Here is a 20,983-nt window from a genome sequence, read left to right on the forward strand (position 1 = left end):
TCCCTTTATGTGCACTCTCAAGTGACAGTGGATGAAGAGCAAGGATACAAGCACAGCCTGGAGACAGCACTTGTGAAGATCAGTGGCAGGAAAGCTTGGCTTGTGAGCCACATAACCACAGCAGGAGAGGAGCCTGAGCAGGCTGACAGGGCGTAGAATCCCAGATCACGGGATAATATGTATGTCTCAAAAAACGATAGCTGGATAGCCATGGAGCCAAACAAGCATTGTTTGCACTAACAGACAAGGATTGCTGGTGTTAACACTCTGCGAGAAAGAACAAGATGTGGCTGGAGACGGGGCCCATGCGGAAGGAGAGCGGCACTTTTCCAGGACAAACAGCCTTGCTGTAATTCCTGGAGATGAGCACAACACAGTATCACATGAGCACAGGAATGAGGGCAAGATGTGGGCGTGGACTGTGGAAGGAGATCGAGACCATCCAGGTCCCTCGAAGCACTTTGAGCTGCTTCCCAAAAGATCTGAAAGAACAGAGTGCGCACGATAATTAATTTGCGTAGAAAGTGAGAAACCTGGTACCGCGCTCCAAGCCTGGGCAGCACCTCTTTTTTCTCCTTTTTAAATTTTCTTTTTTCTTTTCCTCTCTCTGACCCTTCACCCCCTCTTAAATTCATCTTTTCCCTCTTTCCTTTCACCCTGCCCCTTTATCCAAAACCCACTGCCGTGTGTCAGGGACTAACAAACCAATTCCCACTCCAAGCGTGTAATATACTCATATAACTTCCTGATTGCACTTGCAGACCCTCTGGCTTCCACAGCTCCTTTCTACCACGAGCATCCACCACGCGGGGCCAAATCGCACCGGCGGCTCTAACACGGCCACAAAGGCTACACGGCAGCGCTCCGCAAACTCCCTCAGGGCGGGGCGGGGCCGCCATTACCGGGGCGGGGCCGCCATTACCGGGGCGGGGCCGCCATTGCCGGGGCGGGGCCGCCATTACCGGGGGCGGGGCCGCCATTACCGGGGGCGGGGCCGCCATTACCGGGGCCCCTCCCGCCGTTACTGGGGCGCATGCGCGGCGGAGGCGCGGCGCTCTCAGGGACCGGCCGGGCCGGGCCGGGCACGGCGCCGCCGCCCTGCAGGGCAGCCCCGCCGCCGCTCCCACCTCCTCCGTCTCTTCCTCCTCCTCGTCGCCGCCGCAGCAGCAGCAGCAGCAGCTGACGCTGTATGTCATGCAGCCGGTCGGCGAGGAGGAGGGAGCGGGGGGGGTGGTGCTGCAGCCGAGCGCCGACCCGCAGCTGCCGCCCTCCGCTAGCGGCGGCGTGATGGTGTTCTACGAGCTGGGGACCACCGGCGAGATCGAGGTGGTGGAGGAGGAGGCGGAGGCGGCGGGCGGCGAGAGCACGGCCAGCCCGGAGGAGCTGGAGGAGGAGGAGGCGGCGGCGCCGGGGGCCGCGGGCGGCGAGGCGGCGGCGGGCGGCGAGTGCAAGAGCTGCACGTACGAGGGCTGCAGCGAGACCACCACGCAGGTGGTGAAGCAGCGCAAGCCCTGGATGTGCAAGCGGCACCGCAACAAGATCTACAAGGACAAGTACAAGCGCAAGAAGAGCGACCAGGCCCTGGGGGGCGGCGGGGCGGCGGCCGCGGGGGGCGGCCCGCGGGCCGAGGTGAGGCGGGGGCGGCGGGGCCAGCCTCGGGTGCTCCCTGGAATGCCGGGCTCTGTCACACGGCCGGGGGAAAGGGAGCTGATCTAGGGCCGGCCTACAGCTCGCTCTTCCTCCTGTTCGCCAGAGCAAACTGTTTGTTTTCTGCTCTGACGTAAATTTTAGAAGCTTACAGCTATACCAGAAGATTCCAGGAAAAGATATATCGCTAGGAGATGCTTCGCTTGCAGCGTGGCTTTTTTTCCTCCGGTAGAAAAGTATAGGTGAGAGAAAGATACCAGACTTGTTTCTCAGCTGGTGCTGAAGCATGGGGTTTTAAAGTCACAGAGGCCATCTGGTATCAGGTGTATAAAAATCAGTGGTGTAGGTTCCTCAAGACGCTTTTTGGTTATTACTCTTATATAAATGACAGCTAAACATTTAACAAGCATTTAACTTGAATAAGCTTATGTGTATTGTTTAGATGGTGAATTCCTGTCAGTGGGAAAACTGATGGTAACGTTCAACTTTTTAAATATTCTTTTTCCTACAGTTTGTGACTCAACTAAGACCACACACTTCTCTGATGGTCACTTTTACAGAGTTAGTGTTTGGGATCTTGTATTTAGATGAGACCAAAAAAGGGAAATAGTTTTACACTTGAAGGTGCTGAGCAGTTTATGCTCAAAGGGGCAGGTGTAAAATAGTGAGTGCCAGAAGAAAAAAAAAATCTTACCTGGCGCTCCTGCTAAAAGCAGCCCTTTTATGTCATCACAGCTGTATCTGGAGTTCTGTGACTGGGAACTGATCTGACTGCAAACTGACCATCAAAGTCTTTCCTGTTTCTGTTTTCTTTCATGTAAATATATAGTAACCATACTGGGTGTCACACAAAAGAACCTTCTTTTGCATGTCTGTAAAAGCCAGGAGGCAGGTGCTTTAAATAAGGAAAGTGTACATGATGCTGCTAGGGAATATTCTCTCGTCTTCTCTTTCGGTTCAGAGGACTTGCTGAGGTTTTCCTGATGTGTTCTTTAACTATAAGTGATACATGTTCCATACAGTATTTAGGATTTTTGTTGAACCCTTTTAAGCTCTGAGCCTCTGTTATATTCTGATAGTTTCTTCAGTTCTGCTACCTGGTTTTTGAATACTCACCTTGTTTTTGAATCTTGTTGGTGTCAACCTAATTTGCCAGGTAGTGTTTACATTAGAACAATTCCTTTTGTGTTTGTGATACTTGGAAGGCTTGCCTCTAAGTTTTTTCCTTCTCTCATTGAAAAGGCATAGTACAGTTGTTTCCAAGGAAAAAGTTATGCACTTTTATAATTCGTGCTGTTTTGTGAGCCTTTTCTAATTCTAGTAGCTACTTCTCTTTTCAGTGAGGTAAGAGAAGCTACACACATTATTCAAGAGGAGAATGAATTTTAGATTTATAATACAAGCATGACTTTTCTCATTTTCTTTCCTGATAGTTCATCCTGCTCCATTCATGATGTGTCTACACAAATACTTATGCTAGTTCAGAAAAGGGGACAGTATGGGAGAAGGGTAAAAATCCTTCATTTCATGTAGTGGTGAGGTAAAACTTTTCGATCTGTAGCATGAAATAGTGATTATTGCATGTTGGAAGAGCGTGGGTTTTCTTTTCCCAGTTGGTGTGAGTGCTTTGAATGTAAGGAAGTTAGGGCCTGAACTTGCAAGAAAGCAGGGTATTTAGTGCTGAAATTACCTTTTTTTTTTTTTGCAGTGGTGTTTATTAAGGCCATTTTCAGTAGAAGTTCCTAGTAGAAGTTTTGTTTTTCACTTCTTTGGACAGGATAGAAGTGAAAGATACTGAGATAGTTTTTTGTTGTTCCTGCTTTTGAACCCTTTGAGGTACATGGAAGTGTCAGTAAGTTTTGAATGTAATACACATAGGATTCAACATTGTTGAAATTTTCCAAAATTTTTATATTTTCCTTATAGCAGATTGTAGATCCATGTAGTTGTAGTATGTCTAATTCAGATGATTGTTGATTGTACAGGGAACAGAATAAACTTGGTGAAAACAAAACAGCCTGTGGCTTTGGTGAGTTCATCATCGTGTTCTCAAGTATGTTTTGTTTTGGTACTACAAGGATTGTTGTCATTCCTGCCCAATTACAAATGGTAAATATCATTCATTTTCACAAGCTGGAGGCTGACCTGTTGTGAATTACTTCCTTTTTAAGAAATGCAATTAAATAAATTGAAGACATTAACTAGCCCTAGTAACCTGTTTAGTTTTGCAGTATAGAAGACTAACTCACCTGCATTGCTTCACTCTTGCTGAAGTAGTGAAAGGAGTTGGAAAGAAGAGGCCAGGTCTTAAATAGATAGATTTCCATTCATGTGCTGTTACTTTCCTCTGCAGATTAAGGAGGCAAACGTTCTTTACTCTTGGGATTTTCTGTGTATCACTGTATCAGAGTTTATAGTTTGACCACCCTTTTTTGTTTTCTGTCATGTGCAGGATAGTGTTGAAGGTTCAGCATCTGTTTCAAAGCAGAGAACAGGATCCATTGGAGATCGCCCAGCAAGACCTACTCTTTTAGAACAAGTATTGAATAAAAAGAGGCTGGTAAGTCTTGTTTTCAAGAGGTTTTGAACTCAAAGGCAGTGTAACAATGTTTACCTGTCACCATTGTGGAAAAAGAAAATCAGTCTAATAAGCATGCACTGCATGTGCATATTTTCAAATTTGAAACATGCTTCAGAGAGGTGTGCTTCAGCCTTTTTGTGAAGAATAATGGGATGACTGAATTTAATGATCTGAAGTTTTGGTAGTAACAGATGTGGTGGTTTCTTTAGGGTAAATAGTGCCTACTGTATAACTGAGATGATTATAGCTTGTTAACTCAAAGCCTTAGGTACAACAATGATGTAAGCTTTACTATGGTGTGTTTTAAAAGTTGTAGATGTATCATATCAAACTTAAAGTTGTGTATATATGCATTGATAAAGCAAACTCAAAGCAAACAGTGTGATTTATATTATTTGCAGACTGCGTGAATGGCTTGTCTCATAAGTTTTTTTAACACTGCTTTCTCCTTTAACAAGTTAAGCCCAGTGCAGAGAAATCATTCAGTACCTACAGTTTGTTCAGGCTTCTTCATTACTACTTTCTTTTTTGCATGTTTTTGCAGTCCCTATTCTTTAAAAGCTATTGGGACTGTTTGTCTTCTTTCTGTTACCGGTGCAATACAATTTAACAATCCTCATTATATAGGGCTGTAGTGTTTGTTCAGAAATTTGGAAAGCCTCAAACATCATGTCAGTCTTAAGTATACAACTACCTAGATGTATTTCTTGATAATTCTTTCTCAATGATAGTACCTTTTTAGTGATTGTGTCTGAAACTGAGAGGAGTATTCATAGCTTTTCACTTTTTATGAAGAAAACAAGTAATGAACTATGGAGAAGTTTTCATATTATCTCTTGTTCTTCATGTCCCACTTACTGGCTTGCTGTCCCCTTTCCTGTTTGTATTGATGTGGCTTTTAATTAAATTTGAAAGGTATCTTATGAATTAAACATTTTTTTTATAGAAGTACAGCAACCAGAAGCTCTTTTAGTAGATGTTCAGAGCTTTTGCACTAATTATGTCAAGACTCTTTAAGAACTCAGGATTCCTTTCAGCATTCCTGAAATTCAGATTCTCCTTGATCTCGTTCTTGCTTCTCTCTTTCTCCTCTTGCAGTTACAATACCTCTTTGGTTATACCAATGCAGTGACCATGGAAAATGAATAAGCATCTATGGAATTCATTCTGCTGAAAAACCTTTTCCTGTATTAATTTTTGGAAGCATCACTTCCCAATCTTATTTGCCATTTAACCTTATAATTACTTATGCTGCCACTGTGCAGGAATGAGAGTGAGCAACCCAAGTTGTTCCAGGAGCCAGATGCAAATATTTTTAGATACTTTTGTCTTTTGAATGCAGAGTAGTTTTTTAACTCACTTCCAGTGGATGGACTGATGTTTTGAAATGTTGGGAAATTCTGGACAGAGTATCTTGAGTTGGAGGGGACCCACAAGGATCATGGAGTCCAACTCCCTGCTCCTAGTCCCTTAGGCAGGACTGCCTAAAACTAAAATATGTGCTATGGGTGTAGTACTGATGCTTGAACTCTGGCACATAAGCTTTGCTGCAGGATTACAATATATTATTCATTTTATTAAACTGTTTTTTGAGCTATCTACAGTGGGAAATGTAGAAATTAGCTCAGTTGAAGCACAGCTGTAGAACCAAAGCACAATTGTGATGTTTTGGTTCTAGTACATCAATAGATTACTCCTGTTTGCTATACTTACAGGGTTTTTGTGATATTAAGCAACAATAGTGGATAATGTGCAAATGAATGTAATGGAAAAAATATTACAATGGTAGCTATTTAACATATGTGAGTTTTGTAAAGTAAAGTTCACTTTCTCTCTCTTTCAGTCCCTACTCAGAAGCCCAGAAGTAGTGCAGTTTCTACAGAAACAACAGCAACTGTTAAGTCAACAAGCTTTGGAGCAAAGGCAGCAGCAGTTTCAAGGAGCACCTGGGTAATGAGGAAAGATCAATGATCTGCAAATGAGTCTGGTGCTGAAGGAGGGACAGGATCTGTATTTTGTATAAATACAAAGAATCTCAGTGTTTAAACAAAAATGGAAGTTGCTGTTGTTATGTTTTTGTTTCTTGTTTGCACTTTTGAGGTTTTGAGCTGCTTGGGTGCCTGCAAACTTCTGAGCAAATCATAGAATGGCCTGGCTTCTGTTATGTAAGCTTCCCAGTCTGACCATTCATGAGACTCTCTGACATTCACTCTCCCAGTGCCACAGACTTTTTAACTTCTGGGACCAAAGCTCCTTCACTTCAGGTAGCTTCAGTGATCTGGCAGGTGCCCCACTTGACTCCCTGCACATCCAGCTTGCAGTCAGACCAGGCTCCCTTACTGGTTTGACCCCAGTCTCAGACACCTTGTTCTATAAAGCAATTTATTAACAGTGTAATAACACAGAAACTGCCTAGGCTGGTGCCTCAGAGGAGGGATCTCAGACAAAGGAACTCCTGGGCTTTTATACCATCACAGTCTAAGGCAAGCCTTGCTCTTCTTCCTGAGTCTTCCATTCCTGCCATGGCCCTGCATCCATTCACCTGGCTAGCTACTCATCTTCATGCCTTTTGTTATGCAAAGAGCTACCTGCACCAGATGTATTCCTAAACAGTTCGAAGATGATCAAGTTCCAACTCCCCTGCTGTGAATAGGGACACCTTTCATAAGACCAAGTTGCTCAGAGCTCCATCCACCCTGGCCTTGAACGCTTTCCAGGGAGGGGGTATATGTACCCAGCTTTTCTAAGCAACCTGTTCCAGTGCCTGACTACCCTCACAGGAAAGAATTTCTTCCTAATATCTAATTTAAACCTGCTCTCTTTCAGTGTGAATCTGTTCCCCTTATCTTCTCCCTACACACCCTTGTAAAAAGTCCCTCTCCCTTCTTTCCTCTAGGCTCCCTTCAGGTATTATTTTCCCATCTCAAGAGCATCCTCACCCCTCCAGATATCCAAAATCAGGCCATGACTTGGGCTAGGTTCCATCAAGAAGGGTGCTCAGAACAGGAGAAGCAGCACACTTAATTGTTGGGCACCAACATTGCCCCTGTGCCTCCCACTCTCCTTATTCCTCACAAAATTCATGCTTCATCAGTTAATGTCATTTTTGCTGCTTTACTTTTGCAACATACAACTTACACCACAAATTATTTTCCCCCCAAGGTTAAATTTCCTTGGAGCACACACCAGGTCTCCCCATCCTTCTGCATTACCCACCAAGTATACCCAGGCATTTGGCAAAGACAATCCCATAAATGGGTTTACCTTCTCTTATAGGGAGATGAATCCACTCTGAATTTCCCAGCCACTTCCCATGTATAGTACGGGGACCTAATCTTCCCCAGTGTGTGGGGGTTTTGTGTGGGCAGGACCAGGGAGGTTCACAAATCCCATAGTGTTAATGAGCCAAGTGGCTTCTGTTAAACTTGCATCCCAATCCTTCCATTCCCCATTGTATAACATTCAAAACAGTCTTCAGCAGTCTGTTATATCACACAGTCTTTCCAGAGGCTTATGAGTGATCAGGGATGTGATGTCCACTCAGTGCTGTGTTTTCTTGCCCAAGAGTTTATGAGGTTATTTTGAAAGTGAGTCCCATTGTCTGATTCGATTCTCTCTGGAGTACCATGTTGCCACAAAATGTGTCTCTCAAGACCTGAGATGGTGTCTTGAGCAGTGGCAATAATTTATAGGGTATGCTGCCAGCCAGTTGTTGCCTCTACCATGATGAGTATGTAGCTCTTGCCTTGGTGTGTTTATGGCAATGGTTCAGTTTGCCAGGCCTTACCATACTGGAAACCCACCTGCTGCTCTCTGTTCCAGGGAAAGTTTATTTCAGTGATTTGGTTGATTGCAGCATATGCTTCTTATTCATGAATGATCTGTGCAATGGTCAGGTCCATCCCTTGATGAGCCCATCTGTCTGTTGCAGCTGATGTTTCATGGCCCCATCAGGTTATAAATAGCTCACCCTTCCACTCCCAGTCCGAGTGTACCTAAGTTAATTCAGTTTTGGCAGCCTTATCTACCTGTTCAGTGTTTTGATGTTCTTCAGTTGATGCCTAGAGGAGCTGGAACAGAGGCTAGACAGAGTTAAGAGGAATAAAATGGATATTTATTGAAAGGCCTTCATAGTCGTGGCCCTGCCCAGATGGTTCCAAGATGGAAGCAAAAGAGAGCTTTGTCACAAGATCTCACATTTTTATAGGTTTTAGTCCATTGGCATGCAGGAGTCAACTGTCCAATTAATAGCCTCAAATCATGAAGTTTCATCCTCCTTGCTTGCTTGCTTGCCCACCTTCCTCTTTTCACTTTGTTTATGCTTAGGGCCTGAAGTTTGAAGAGATTGTCCTTTAGTCCCCAGCTGGAATAGGACTATTTTGTCTTCACCACCCTGTGAAAAGATCCTAGTAACCCTTAATATAAAACTAAAAGCTGCACACCAAACCAGAACAGAAAAACTTAAAACTTAAGGCACCACAGTGGCATGTTTTTTGGGCATGTGAACATCTACCTGATGTACCTTTGCAGTCATGTTTTGGGCCTGTGCACTGATGTCCTGCCCAAGTGCAGGTGTAGTCCATCCCAGATAGGTTTATCCCTGCGATGCCAATTGGTCTTCTTCCATTTTTGCAGCCACCTCCACAAGACATGAGCCACCATCCAGGAGTCAGAATAGAGACAGGTCACTTTCCTTGGTCAACAGTCTCTGAGGCTAGCTAGTTTGGATGGCTTTTGCCTCTGCAAACTGGCTTGACTTGCCTTCTCTCCTTCAGCAGCCTCAATGATTTGTCCAGCTCTGGTGGACAAATTAATATTTAATTTGTTAATAAAAATTTGTTTGTGGTAGCAGTGTTTAGCTGTGCACCCTTTTCCTACCAAAGTTATAATAAATTGACATTTTTCTATATAAACATTTACAGTTAAAGTCAGTCTTTGATGACAATCATTGATGGAAGTCAGTTACTTTCCGTGGACACTGTGAAACAAAGTTCTGAAGTTGAGTCAGTCCAGTGGCATTACCTAACAGCAATTGCTCAGGGATATGAGAAATTTATGTCCTGTAGAATCTTGCACTAAAGAAGTCATCAAGACAATCATTGACATCAAGAAGTCAATCCAGCAGTTCAGAAAAGTACAAGTTCATCTGTTCATTATCTGCAAGCTGAGTAGGTTTGAAATGCTTCATTGTGCATAGCATGTAAAAGAATTTGCATTTAAAAGTTCTTAAAGTGATAAATGGCAAAAAGCTTTAAAAAGTATTAGGTGAAAAGTATGAAACTGGAAGTTGGACATTGTTACATGGAGTTAATTGAAATTTCTAATTTCTTATATGTGAAATATAACTTAATTACCGATTAGAATACCACTAATCTTTAAGTGTTTAAATTAAATTTTAAAGCTTTTACCTCATAATAGTAAGTAATTCAAAATCTAGTCTTTTTCTTCTCAAAAAGGTGTAGTTACAATTCTTTTATTAAGACAACAGATCTTTAATCAGCTGCAGTGCTAAACTTCACAGGTTTTCAGCCAATTAAAATGAACTTGCAATTGACTGGGTTAAGAATCCAAACATTGTATTATGTAAGTGTTAAATCCCATGTTTTATTTGTAAAAACAGTTTTGTATTAAGCCACACTTCTGAACAAAGGTTTATCCAAATGGGTTAGGTGCTTATTATCAAGGACTACTTTTATATTGTAGCAGTATGAGCCACTAAATAATATCTCTTTCAGCAGTATTTGTTAGTCTTAGGGATTTTTACAAGCTCTGCTTTTTGTATGTACAAAACTTGTTCTGTAGGGATTTACTGTATTTAGCATTGTGCAAATTGTTCTTTAAAAAGGAACTTGAAAAACTTTGTACAAACAGTTCTGGACCAATAAGTGAGTAAAATATTTGGTTTTTCTTTTAGAAAAAGTCTGTTCTTTTTTGTTTTGTTAAATTTGTATGGGTTTTTCTTCCTGTGCTAAAATAGCCAGTTTTGACTAGGTGGCATTTTGCTTTTCAAAGTCTTGTTATAGAAAGTTATTTTAGATTTAAGCAAAATCAAGTTACTTTTTAGTATATAAGAATATATGTGAAAACATAATTGGGAAAATTTGTAGAATAATGTATTTGATTTTGTTTGAAATGGTCAACTTATAAAAGATGAACAGCTCATTTGTGAGGAGAAATATGATTAAACTTTTAAAAGACCCAAACCATCAGGGCAGAAAATGGGCACAGGGCATGTTTGTTAAGACAGTGCTGAACAAGTTGTTTATGTCAAAACAAAGGGAAGTTGCTGAAGCTGTGCACAGGCATGTTCAGTACCTATTCTGTATTTTGGTAGTCTGTGATAGCAGCACCATCAGGCTGGTGCAGACGCTGGGAGATGTGCTGGTAGCAGCGTGCTCCTGTTTGGGCAGAAGATTGGATGGGATTCCCAAGCCAGCACTGTCTGCATAACTCTGAGGTCCTTTATGTTGTCTACTCCCTTTTGGAATTGCAGAATAAATCTGAATTTTAGGAAGATGAAAACATGACACTTCTGTAAGACTACATTCTTACTATATCTTTCTTTGTTCTTGAGCAATTAGAGAGCCATGCAGCTCCAAGTCTGTCTTTCCACTAATGTCAGTCTGGTCCAGAGGGAAGGCTCCTGTCACAGGGCAGCATCACCGTTCATTGACTGCCTGTCAGATCAAAGCTGTCCCCATCAAAAAAAAATTTAACCATCCTCATGAATCATCAAATCTACCACAGGACAGTGAGGGATTCATATACTGTACATGGAGATTTTATGCTGAATTAATTTTCAATACATTTTCTTCTGTCAAGCATCCATTACTCATTTAATGCAATTACTAATTCCTCTTGCCTAAGACTGATTTGTATGAATAAAGAAAGGTTTTCTAAATGCTCCAGTTCCCAAAGCCACTTGTGGTCATACTGGGACCTACAGCCAATCTCTTTAAAAGAGAAGAATGGGAAACAACAAGGGAAGGAGCTCTTAAAACAGAAATGTCTTTATTAACAGTAAAACACAAGACGTGAATAATCCCTTTTACAATAGAATAATTCCGGCCAAAGAAAGTGGAGTGCATTAAAAAGTGTATTGTTCAGATTAAATGTGTTGTCTTCAGAATGCCTCAAATCAAATGCAGCAGGAGGAATGCTTGTGAAAGTGTCCCCTTGGTTAGCAGTCGTTCCATCCTTGGTACAACACAGCATGGAACAGAGTATTCTGGGGCTGATTGGAGGACTCTGAGCTGCCTGGATCTTTTGCCCTCCTGAAGCTATGTCTGCAATTTTTCATTCTCCAGAGGCAAGACCCAAGTATTGTTCTTTATACAGCGACCTACGCTGGTTTACAGAATGTCTCAAACCATAAGTAATACTTGTGGATAGTGCAGATGTTTTGCTTTGCTTCTGATGGGAAACAGAGGGCAGAATTATTCATAGACATCAGTGACTCTTGTTAATCTACGGATGACTCAGTGCTTTTCTCACCAGACTGATAGGTCACAGTCAACACAACCCCATAGTTAACACACCTTGCTCAAATCCATCATTTTAGCTCCTTTTGTAGAGCTTTGCAACTTCATGGCTTCATTGATCCACACAATAAGGCCTGTTTCTTCTCTTTCTTTTCTCACTTCTCAGCCCCATTTATATCACAGAGGTGATATGAAATGAAGGTTTAAATTGCTAACACTGACTTATCTGCAGAAAGCAGGCTGTGGTACATTTAATTTGTACTTTTAAAGTATTATAAATAATTAAAAACTCCAATTGCTTGAGTAAGTCAAGAAAAAATGTCTAAATGCACATTATCTCTGCTCATCATTGTTTGTTCCCTTGCTCTCATTTGCAAAGCTTCTCATGGACATAACTGTGAATAAGACAACACACACATCAGCATCAAATAAACCACTTTGAAATATGATGTGCTCGCTCACTACTGTGAAAGTGCAAGGGGTCAGATTTTACCAAGGTTTTTCTAGATTTTCTTTGCTGATGAGGTCTGTATTTAAAATTATTAACTGGTTGGTCTATTTTACCCTATGCTATTCATATGCAATATTATTTGAATACTAACATAGAATATAAAGTAGCAGCATCCATGGGTATTAAAAACACTATGACTGAAGATCTAGAATGTGTTCACAATTATCTGCAAATGTTCACATTGACTGTAAAGGAAGAGTAGCTGACTCTGGAGAACAGTGGATATGTCTACCTTGCGTGAGACATGGCCTGCAAATTAGATTTCATCTGCACAGGCACCAAGTTTGCAAGCATGGCCCAGCTGCAAGTGGAGGTGTTCTCCTGCTAGGATTCTCATGTGTCTCACCTCCCTGGCAGAGAAGTGTGGCATCAGTATGGCATTGTAATGTAAGGCACGCCTGGGCAAGGTGTCTGGGAAGCCCTGGGGTGAACACATGGCAGGATTCTGGCTGTTCCTGGCTCTTCTGGAGCTTCCTGTGGTAGATGATGGGTGCAAACCAAAGGCTGTGTTCTGTGCTGGTCCTCAACATGCAGAAGTGTCTGTCTGTACTAGAGACACAAAGCGATTTCTCTCAACTGAAGAAAGACTAAATGGCCACTCAGGCTTCCTGTATCTTGAACAAAGGTACTCTTGGAGTTGCCATGAGGAACAAACCCTGTTTCAGTGGCTGCAATGTACCTTCCAGGCTGAGAAGTTTTTTGTTCATGGATCTAAAGTCTTACAGAATCTCTCTCCCTGCTGTAAGATGAGACCAACTCTGTCAAGCTCTTTTTTCATAGTAGCTTAATCTCTCAATTGCTCTTAGGGAAGCACACTTGTCCATCCTTATGTACTGTTAAAAATGTGATTTCATAGTCAGGAGTCCTCATGAAGGTTCCTGCTGACTGTTTTCCTTTGAGAATGGCAATTTCCACCTTATCTTGAAATTAGCTGGTTTGTCACAATTCCCAGGTTCGATGCTCTCTCCATATATAGTCCACATCTTTCAGTTGTGCAGTTTCTGTTCTGACTGCATCTTTCTTTGAGGAGCACATACTAGATGTGTTTATTGTGTCCTTGAACAGTGCCCCAAAGCTGAGCTCCTCATTAATCTTGTGGTGAGACAGAGGGTAATCTTCCAAGCATGGTTCCCAAATGCAACCAGAGCTTACTCTCTGGAGCACGTGGGACACCATTTGCCCCACTGTATCGAATGGCTTAATCAGGAAGCTGGCACACCTTCCCAGGGAAAAACCTGAGCAAGGATTGTGGTACTCCAAGCTGCTCCTAAGACAGGCCTTGACGATTAGTTCAGATCTGAATATAAAAAGCTCTAGTGAACAGAGTGGCTGCCCGAGCATGTACTGCCTTGATGCCTCCAGTGATGACCACTGGGCTTACCTGGCTGTATACTCCCTCCTCATCCTCAGTCTCTTCATCATCTCAGTGCATTTCTGGCTACTGGGGGAACACCCATGAACTGTAAATCCTTTGTGAAAACTTTCTCAGCCCCTTCAGTGGGGTGTTCCACTCACTCCAAAGGCCTTGGGTTCAGATGTTCAAGAAACAGCCTGTTCTCCAGGTTTCTCCAGAGCAAGGAAGTCTTGCTTCTGGCTTGGCGGGCATCTGGGACATCATCATCATCATCAAATAGTTTGGGTTGGAATTGACCTCTAAAGATCATCAAATCTCACCCTCCTGCCATGGGCAGGGATACCCTCCTGTGGACCTGGCTACTCAAAGCCCCATCCAACCTGGCCTTGAACACTTCTGAGGATGGGGCATTCACAACTCTTTTTGGGACAACTTTTCCTGTGCCAGTGTCTCCTCACGCTCACAATAAAGAATTTCTGCTTAATATCTTAACTAAAACTACCCTCTTTCAGTTAAAGCCATTACCCACTTGTCCTATAACTACATGGCCTTCTCATGATATAAATCTACATTTTGGGCAACACTTCTCAACTTTGAGAAATGGTATCTAATTACCTTATGACTCATTGACCTTTTTTTCTTGTATTTGATTTTGGTTGTACTAAGTTAGGTTATGGGGAAGCTAGGAGAAGAGGTGACTAGTACAGAAGATTCCTAAAAGTTATAGTTGCACCAGAGCAGTTTAATCCAAGAAAATTGTCTTATACTTGATACCCCTTTAAAGTTCCTAAATTGATCAGACTGTTTTATTAATTGTTTCCATGCAGTCAAGAAGCAAACTGTCTGCCTGAGCTGCCTCTGTAAATCCAGCTGTTCGTGCAACTCCTTAGTCACTGTTGAGATTGAGAGCTGATAGACAAAGGTGGGTGTTGTAAACCAGGAAGAACAAGGGCAGATTAGATAAGGTTACAGTCACAAATGCCTTGTTTTCTGCATTTTAAAAGGGGTGTGGTGAAGATGATGTTCACAGTGAGAGATGTTTGGAGTGCTGATTTTATGCTGAGGGAACACTTATATAAAATAGCTAAGGAGAAACATGTTTCATCCTGAAACTTCTGCTAACAGAGAGCTCCTTCCTGTGGCAACCAGTTATCAGTGAACCTCCACAGAGACCCAGAGTATACTGGAAAGGATCTCACCATGGCATCAAGTCTGACACCCTGCTCCAGACAGGGACTGCTTGCAGAAAGCTGCTCAGGGCAGTGAAAGTCTTGGCACAGTACACCTGCTGGAGACATGGAAGGGATTTCCTCAACTCCAGCTGGTGCTACTTTGGGCCACAGTTCCCCTTTATGTTTCTGATACATTATCCTTCCAACTGAGCATTCTGATGAGGAGTAAAGACGTTGGTGGTATAGCCGCTGATGGGGAGGGAAAGCACGTGCTGCACCTTGCAGTGCTACAGCCACTGCTGTGCTGTGCCTGGGCAGCTTTCCAAGGCAAGGGGATGGGACTGAGCCACCCAAGCAGCAGTGCCATGGAATGGCTCCAGGCAGTCAGTGTGAGACTTGCTCCTGTCACCTCTGGGTGCAAACAGCACGTTAGTACTGGTGCTGCTGAAGCACTGGCAGCAACTAAAGTCATCTTCCCTGGGCTTTCCTATTTAATAGGAAAACAAGTGGTCTACATATCATGCTGAATGTGCTTTACTCCTCTGCCTCATTAGACTCCCACCACTGCCTGCTGATGCATGGTACTCCTCAACAGAAACTTTTAAGAGGCTATGAACCATTGATGACTGAAAAAAAACATTTTAAAAATCTGCCTTCAACTAAGGAGTCTTGCTGTAAGTGGTTTTAAATCTCTCAGGAAGACTATCTCCTTGAGAAAGCTTGAGTATTAATGAGTAGTACATTTATAATGACTTTAAATTGACTACAGGCTTAAAGGTTCATGAAGACCTTTCAGCAGAAGTTATCTCCTTTGGGGAAGACATTAGAGATCCAAAGTTATATTGCTGTAAATTCTAAGAAATCTGATTTTTTAACCAATTTAAATTCACACACACTAGAGAAGCCTGTAAAAGAAACTTTGTTCAAAGAGAAAGTGGTTTATTAGTGGTTTATTAGCCTTGCTTTTTATCTCTGCATCTGGGCAGGAGTCATCTTATTTACATTTTTTTTCTCATCCACTGTTACCTCTTCTCTCAAGTACTGTGGGCTTTGGGGAGGAGCTGTTAGCTTCTGCATGTTTGCACAGCACAGTGAGCTAAGCCCCCAGAAACCACCAAAATAGGAAACAACTAACACAGTGGTATCAGCCTTCCCCAAGGCTAAATACTGAAATGGCTGTTGCCAGAATTGCCCAGAATCGCGTGCTTTGATCCAGTTTTCGGCAAATAGTTAAATTTGCTGAAATTCATCTCATCCTAATACAGGCATTTTAAATGGGTCAGGAGAATCATGCTCCAGAAATGCCTCTTTTCTTACTAGTAAGGGAGTATTAAGGTGACTACATTAAATGTGGTGCATGTATGGACTGCATGGAAGCCAAATCCTATTTGTAAAATGATTACATAAAAGTAGACATAAAGGAAAGGAAAAACTGCTCTGATTTTACCAACTTCCATTTAAACCAAACAAACACTTACTGAGCAAGCATCATTACTAGGCTGGGAAAGTCACCACATCTTCCTTAGGGTTTCCCTCATCTGTTTTTGGATACATCCAGTGCAGCAGTCTGCATTTGTGAGCCTGGGTTCCCGTTATACTCAGTGGGAAGACACAAGCATGCTCAGAGTGGAGTGTATTTCACCTACTTGAAATACCTTGTGAGGAAACAAATAATGCCCCAGAAGAAGCTGCTTCTCTTCACTGGCCATCCAGTTTTTCTCTGCAGCATCAAGGGAAAACCAGGTTCTGGAACTGCCCAAAGCAGGTGCACCTTAGAACATTTCCTTTTGCTCGCTGTGAGGAAGGTAACAATGCTGGGAATGTCTAAAAGGAACTCCTAGGCTTCTCTCTATAGTAAAAGGGAAGGATATTTCAGCCTAAAAGGCAAGGAAGAATCTAGGATAAGGGACAGAGCTAGATCGTGGACAATAAAGGTGATTTCCTCTGTGCTTTGCTGCTAAAAAGAAAAAAAAAGGAATGAGCAAAATCAAAAGGTGCTCATTCTGGAGCAAAGGTGCAACTGGAGAAGAGGGGCAATAAACATGCTAAAAAACATTACCAGTATCTGATCACTTATAACAGAGGGAGCTAAGGAAAATGCATTTTTCCAAACTGATGTCTCTAAAGTCTGCTAAATAGTAAATGGCAGTAAATGGCTGGAATATCTAATTATTATTATTATTATTATTATTATTATTATTATTATTATTATTATTATTAGATTTCATTGCTGCAAGAGACTGTAAAGTTTTTCCTATCTCACAGTGACACTGCTGACATCAAATGGTGACAGAATAGTGTTCTTCACACTTATAAATTTCCTGTACAACTTGCTATTACTGCTCAAACTTAAGAACAGTTTATCCTTCTGTGCTGTGCTAATGCTGCACAAATGCATTCAAATGAAGTAACACTGTTAGTTTACTCACTCTCTTTCCAGTGAATGTTATTTCCTTTTGCATGTGTGATACTGCTGAAGATTTCAGGTGTCCTCTTTTAATTATGCAGCAGAATGTGAGGCACCAGATGTTGTGTGAGAAGAAAATAAATATTCTGGAAAACATTATTTTTCCACTAATACATCCACTGTGTTCTATGGAGGAATGATACTGGAGATGTTATCACTCTTTCTGACTCTTAAATAAAAACAATTTTCAGTAGACTATTATGCCTGGAAAGAAATAATACTCAACTTTTTCAGCAAAAGTGAAGACCATCAAAATGTAGCAGGAGTTTCACCCGTCTTATCAGTAAAGGTTTCCAAGTGAACAGCATTTCGTAAGGATGGGATTAGGGTATGGGTGATAAGCTTCCCTGCTTGCAGAAGGAACACAGTCAAGGTTCTGCACATAGATTCCTCTTCACCTTTTCGTGGCTTACTCTGCCTCACTATCCTCTGCAGGCAAGGCAAAAGCTCAGGAAATGAAGAAGCTGTATCTAAGATGAGAGACCATCCATGGGAAGGTATGCAGGGACTGGCAGGGAAGCCCTCTGAATTCAGACACGAGCAATGCAGTCAGATCCCCAGGACTGGCCCAGCACAGGGGACGGACATGGCTGACTCCCACCTCTTTCTCATTGTGTCCTTTGAGTGTGGGGCTTCCTGTTCCCAAGATGAATGATAAAGTAATTATTTGCTTCTTCAATGCACACTTAATTTCCCTTTTCTGAATCACAGTTCAAGTCTCTTTTAGGTGTACCTTTGATATCAGCACAGCAGTCTGAATACAGACAGTCCTAACTTTAAAACAAATTACATCAATACTGTAGAATGGATAGGATTCAGTTTACATGCTGGACATTTATGCAAGTATGTATGTACTTTGCAAAAAAGCACTGGAAGTTAATTAGTTTTTTTTTAGCTTATGGGCATATATTTTCAATTATTATTATTTTCTTAGGAGCTTGTTGCTTTTCAGTGCAGCTGTATAGTACCCAACTGTGTTAACAGTACCAGACTACTTGGATTGTCCAGAATGCTCTGAGATAAGCTTCCTGTGCTGAACATGTCCCAAGGGCTCCCTCCTCCTGCCAAATCCCAGGAGAGATGGTGTGCCTCAGCTCTTCAGAGGATGTGTTGTCCCATCATGTTCTGCAGTAGGGAGACAGACTGGAATTGCAGTTTAGTCCTTCAGTTTCACTAGGTAAAAGTCACCTCTGTGCATGAGTCCTGTGCATCACCTAAGGTCCTCTTCTGGACTTGATATCAGGATGTAAGATGAATATAAATGGCACAGAGATCTGACTTTGGTTGCCTGCAGAGGGGTGAATTTCACCTACTAGGAACAGCTACAGCCAGGTTTCTGAACCCATGTGAAAGGGCTGGGAATTTACACCATTTACTGGCTTGGCTGGGGAATGAAGATGCTCACAGGAAATGTTTGACACTTTTGCAGGAATTTGGCTTATTTTGTACTAGAGAACAGATATGCTATACCTGAATTTCTAAACTTATTGTACTGGCATCAGAGTAACTAGAAACCACAAAATGAAAATTAAAAAAAAAAAGTAGTAGACTATGTATAGATATATTTACATCTACATACATCTACATATAGAAGCTTCTGTTCATGGGAATTCTATAAGCCACTGCCTGCAATAGCATCCATCCTAAGGGAATTCTAGAGATGATTCTTAAGAGACTGAGGAGATGGGATTGTGAGGCGAGCCCATCTGTGTCAGCACCTTATCCAGCCATTGCAATGGTCCATGCAGGTGGATCTCAATCCAGCAGGGTGTGCTTGTAACATCTTGGCGATGATACTCTGCTCCCCAGCCCTACAAAAGGACCAAAAAATAAGGTGCTTTAAAAAAAAAAAAAACACCCAAAACATTAAATCACAACTCCAGTGCTGATAGTCTAACACAACTACAGATAATCCACCACCCAATTTCCCAATTTTTAATGCTTTATCCTAGGGATAATTTTCCTTAGAAACTTTGCTCCTTTTTAAGGTCATTGTGATCATAATTACCAGGGACTTGATGCTATTAAATTAAAAATATCAGTCACACTTCCAGGTGCTGAGAACAACTGGCATGGAAAGGCCTGTTTCTAAGCTTGGCTGCCTGCAAACAGCCAATGGGGAATGGTGCCTGTTGTTTGCACCCCAGGGACATGCCCAGGAAAGTCTGGCAGGCTGCTGTCTGGCACCAACAAAAAGCAGGCCAGCCTCTTTCATTAGAAGAACTAGGAATGGTCCTGGGCACTGCTTCGTGTATTGGTAGAGATTCATCCTGTGAGTCTAAGACCTTAGAATTTCTAAGTATTTATCTAAACCCCTGGAAACTTCCAGCAGTTCCTATGTACCATACTTAGCCTATGTAGAAATATTTTCCTCAGGTTTTCTATCCTTGAATGTCCTCTTTCCCAACAAGAGTTCCTGCTGTCTGGTGTGGGAAGTCCTGCAGTAATTTCTCCAGCTCTCTTGAGCAAGATAAGGGATATAAAGCATCTGAGAGGAGATGGGGATGGGGTGCTAGCAGGGACAAAAGAAAACCTGAAGTACCCATGCTTCAAGGAGCAGGTTTAAGTTAGGAAAAGGCTTTTCTCCCAGAGGGTGGTTGGGCATTGGAACAAGCATCCCAGGGAAGTGATCACAGCATCAAGCCTGGCAGAGTTCAAGAAGCATTCAGAAAATGCTCGTGGGTGTGACTCTTGGGGATGGTGCTGTGCAGAGCCAGGAGCTGGACTTGATGATCCTGGTGAATCCCTTCCAACTCAGCATATTTATGATTCACAAGCAGGCACAGTGTCCAAGCAGTGCTAAGCAGGCAGCCTGACGTCACAGCAACACAAGGCATGCCAGTCACAGCCCAGTCTTGCAGCTCACCAGATGTCTCACTGGCAGAACTGAACTCAGATTTCCACAGGGCAATGTGCAAAACATGGTCTCACTACAGGATGAGGATCTTCATTTGTGGGATGCTGATCAGTCACTGAGTCATACCTGTCATTATGATAGGCAGGCAGGTTGGTATTCTTGTAATGAAAAAAGGATATGGAGGTATATTAAGACTGATGGCTGCCAAAGTCACCAAAATTTTAGTGCTGAGCAGCTCAGACAACTGAGGCTGCCAGAGCAGCCACTTCTTTAGATGATAGCTGGAAATCTGGGATCAACACTTTAACGAGATGTCACCATAAGTGGTCTGGATAAAATCCATGCTAATTAATGAAGAAAAGAAGAAAGAAAGCAGAAAAGTAAGATATGGACCTGTCAAACCCCGAAGAGTGCTTCCAAACAGGCAGCATTTTTCTGAACTGCAGGGCATTTATCAGACTAGAAAGAGCCTGTGTTCACAGAACCTCAGATTGATATTCTGTAAATGTTTGCATAAAATGCCAGCACAGTCAGACTTCTGAGATTGTGAAGTCACAAGTACTCAACTGCAGTGAAGATACACAGCCAGGAGAGCAAGTGTCAAAGGAGCTGGCACACCTTGCTGACAGGCAGGACAGAAAATCCAGAGGACAGCAATGACAGGATTCAAGCACAGTGTGCCAGATTTGGGGGAGCCTGGCAGGTGGCTGGCCATCTCCCTCTGCTGGCAACTGCCAAACACTCCCTGTGATGCTGTCCCTGGCTCGAGCACCCCCAGGGAAATGCCAGGAGGGCAAGGAGCCCAGTGCTCCCTGTACATCACTCTTGGGTTGCAGGTAGCCTCCTTCCCCCCAGGACTGAGAGGGGCCCAGGGCTGGAGTTCTCTTAATTAGGGAATAAAGTGAGTACAACT

General features: G+C 42.6%; 2 protein-coding genes across 4 annotated transcripts in view; one reads left to right on the forward strand and one right to left on the reverse strand.

Annotated features, from left to right (window-relative positions):
• Positions 1–981: 981 nt before the first annotated feature.
• Positions 982–10,755, forward strand: RFXAP (regulatory factor X associated protein; the record flags this gene model as incomplete). The annotated part of the gene is made up of 3 exons (XM_056491660.1): positions 982–1,629; positions 4,100–4,207; positions 6,072–10,755. Coding segments are annotated over 3 exons (867 nt in total), but the record flags the coding sequence as incomplete, so codon positions are not given.
• A 465-nt stretch (positions 10,756–11,220) lies between these two features.
• SMAD9 (SMAD family member 9) overlaps positions 11,221–20,983 on the reverse strand; it is a 42,425-nt gene continuing 32,662 nt past the window's right edge. For all 3 annotated transcript variants that reach the window (XM_056487625.1, XM_056487644.1, XM_056487634.1), the window contains one exon: positions 11,221–19,024. In XM_056487625.1, the coding sequence (XP_056343600.1) occupies positions 18,881–19,024 (144 nt within the window). In that variant the 3' untranslated portion in view covers positions 11,221–18,880. The remainder of the gene's footprint in view (positions 19,025–20,983) is intronic.

Source organism: Oenanthe melanoleuca, chromosome 1 (assembly GCF_029582105.1).
Source record: "Oenanthe melanoleuca isolate GR-GAL-2019-014 chromosome 1, OMel1.0, whole genome shotgun sequence".
Lineage (NCBI taxonomy): Eukaryota > Metazoa > Chordata > Aves > Passeriformes > Muscicapidae > Oenanthe > Oenanthe melanoleuca.